This window comes from Perkinsus marinus (genome assembly GCF_000006405.1).
Source record: "Perkinsus marinus ATCC 50983 genomic scaffold scf_1104296961768, whole genome shotgun sequence".
Classification (NCBI taxonomy): domain Eukaryota; phylum Perkinsozoa; order Perkinsida; family Perkinsidae; genus Perkinsus; species Perkinsus marinus.
In genome coordinates this window covers 1-2,258 of record NW_003205681.1, presented here as the reverse complement: position 1 = coordinate 2,258, position 2,258 = coordinate 1, and the positions used below count along the sequence as shown (strand labels likewise).

Sequence of the window (2,258 nt, the reverse complement as noted above, 5' to 3'; positions counted from 1 at the left end):
TTTTTGTTGTCACCGTTTCCGTCCAAGCAGACGTTGAAACGGTGCACTTGAGGGGGGAAAGCAAACTCGCGACCTTCAAGTTGTCACAAAATCTTACCCTTCTCACAAAATCCAATTTTTTCGAACGACTTGCAGACAGGCGTATCAATCTTTTTCTGAACGTGTAAATATTGGCATTTGTCCGCCATAGGGCATTTCCCATGCCGCAAGAATATTCCACATTCCGGAGTTCGTCGAGGGTCCTTAGGACCCGCTATGTCAGGATGGGTCAGCGTGCACTTCCCACCACGCGAGCAAGTTCCGTTGGCTAGCCACCCTTTGCAGAAAGCTACTGAATCGCGATCGTGATAGTGATAGCACTGATCACCATAACGACAGTATCCTGTCCTAGTGAAATTAAGGCACAATTGACCCGATGCCGACGGATATTTTCTCCGAGTGGACGACGCTAGCTTAGCCGCTGGACCTGGCGTGGTGGTGGTGGTAGCCGACCAGGTATTATGCCATCGAACGTTTTGCCCCCCTCGGTAGCCATAAGTAGGGGCTACATAGGGCTGATTGAACGAGGTAGTAGAGACTGAGGAATAAACGGCGCCTTGCATAGTGTACTCGACAAATAAAAAGGCTACGCATAGGGAAGAAAAGGTAACGACCAACGCCTGACTCGCTGCGACGAGACGCAGAGACACAGTGCATTTCTCGCTCGCCTGAAAATCGAAATTGTGTTTCCTGCGTGTTCCGTCTCGTCTACAATCTTTTCCTGTTGCTTGTTGGCCGTAACTTTGTCTAGACGGTCGAACCAACTCCTAGGATGCCCCTTGAGATGTCTTGAAGTGGTGTTCTTGCAGCACACGTAACTTTTGCGAATCCTAAAGTTCAGAATGGCTAGATCCGCTACCACTAAGAGAGCTGTGAAGCGCACTGCGTCCAAGACGAAGAAGAGAGTCACAAAGAAGAAGGTCTCTGCTGCTCGCCCTGCCAAGAAGTCCGTGAAGGCCTCCATTCGCAAGAGTGGAAAGACCGCTGCTAAACCAGCTGCTGCTGCCCAGGCTTCGTCCAGGTCAGCCAGTTCGTATTGGTCTTGGGGCTACTAAGATGAGAGAACAATAGTTTTGAATGATTCTTTGAACCCAATTTATCAATTATATGCGTGATATCGATATCGACTTTTTGTTAATGAGAATGGCTTGCCGTCTGGACTCCTGCCGGGGCTTCATGGCGTTCAGCAATCTCAATTTGCGTGTATTACCTGTGGTTTTGTGTTGAGGTCAGTAAGACTAGGGGTTTGCGTATCCGCTGAGGCGGTCGGCGACATTGCTAGAGATTCACTGAGTCAGAAAACTCTCGTTTGGTTCCCCCTCGGTGGACTGGTTTGGTACTAGAATGGCTAATAATCATTCTCTGATCCGGTTAGCGTTGAGCTAACAGTCGGTGAGATGTCCGAGGTGTATTGTATACTAGAACGTGCGGGTTTACATCTAGAAAGACCTACTGCTCTCTATGCACGCGTCGTGTAGTAGAGTGACGTGGGTCTCATTAGTGCTGTTCAGTTGCCGTTGGGGTATTCGCGAGAGCTTTCGATGCTCCTCGAGAGAGTTTCTTTGTCAGTGACTGCCCCAGACGGCAGTGACACTCGAAGTATATTGGTACGAGTTCACTCCCTCGGTCCCTCGGATTGTTATCGTGTCGGGGAGCACCACAACTGATCAGGCAATGAATCGGAGGCCTAGGAATCTCACCCCCTGCGAGATAAATCAACATTGTTGACCATGTGACATTACGGAGACCGAACTTTTGGTATCGGAGAACCTCTCCATGGGACCGTATGGCGAGGGGCACCGCCGCTGGGGCAGTAACGGGATCGTGCATTGGAACCTGGTCTGGGGCCATCAACTATGTGAACGTGAAGATCCAGTGAGAGTCGAAGGGATCTTGCGCTGTAGTGGGTCGCTGCGCCCTCACGCTCCGCGATATCGATCACGTGATCGATGACCCATAGCCTGGGCCGATCTGCTAAATATAGGTACAAATCCATTCGCCATGGGTATCGATCTTAAGGCTGGTGGGCGCGTGAGGAAGCCCGGTCGTCAGACCATCAAGACTGAGAACCCCTACATCCGCCTGCTCTGCAAGCTCTACTCCTTCTTGGCTCGTCGTACGGAGTCTAGCTTCAATGCTACTATCTTGAAGCGTCTCCAGACCTCTAGAAGGAACCGTCCTACTCTCTCCCTCTCCAAGTTGGCTCGCCACATGAAGGG

General features: G+C 50.8%; 2 protein-coding genes across 2 annotated transcripts; both read left to right on the top strand.

Moving 5' to 3' along the window:
- Positions 1 to 881: 881 nt before the first annotated feature.
- Pmar_PMAR022621 (conserved hypothetical protein) lies at positions 882 to 1,382 on the top strand (the record flags this gene model as incomplete). The annotated part of the gene is made up of 2 exons (XM_002772191.1): positions 882 to 1,060; positions 1,268 to 1,382. 2 exons carry the CDS (start codon positions 882 to 884, stop codon positions 1,380 to 1,382), a joined length of 294 nt encoding a protein of 97 aa, XP_002772237.1.
- Positions 1,383 to 2,040: 658 nt separating this feature from the next.
- Pmar_PMAR022620 (60S ribosomal subunit protein L18, putative) lies at positions 2,041 to 2,237 on the top strand (the record flags this gene model as incomplete). The annotated part of the gene is made up of 1 exon (XM_002772190.1): positions 2,041 to 2,237. A coding segment is annotated over one exon (197 nt), but the record flags the coding sequence as incomplete, so codon positions are not given.
- Between the last annotated feature and the right edge of the window lie 21 nt (positions 2,238 to 2,258).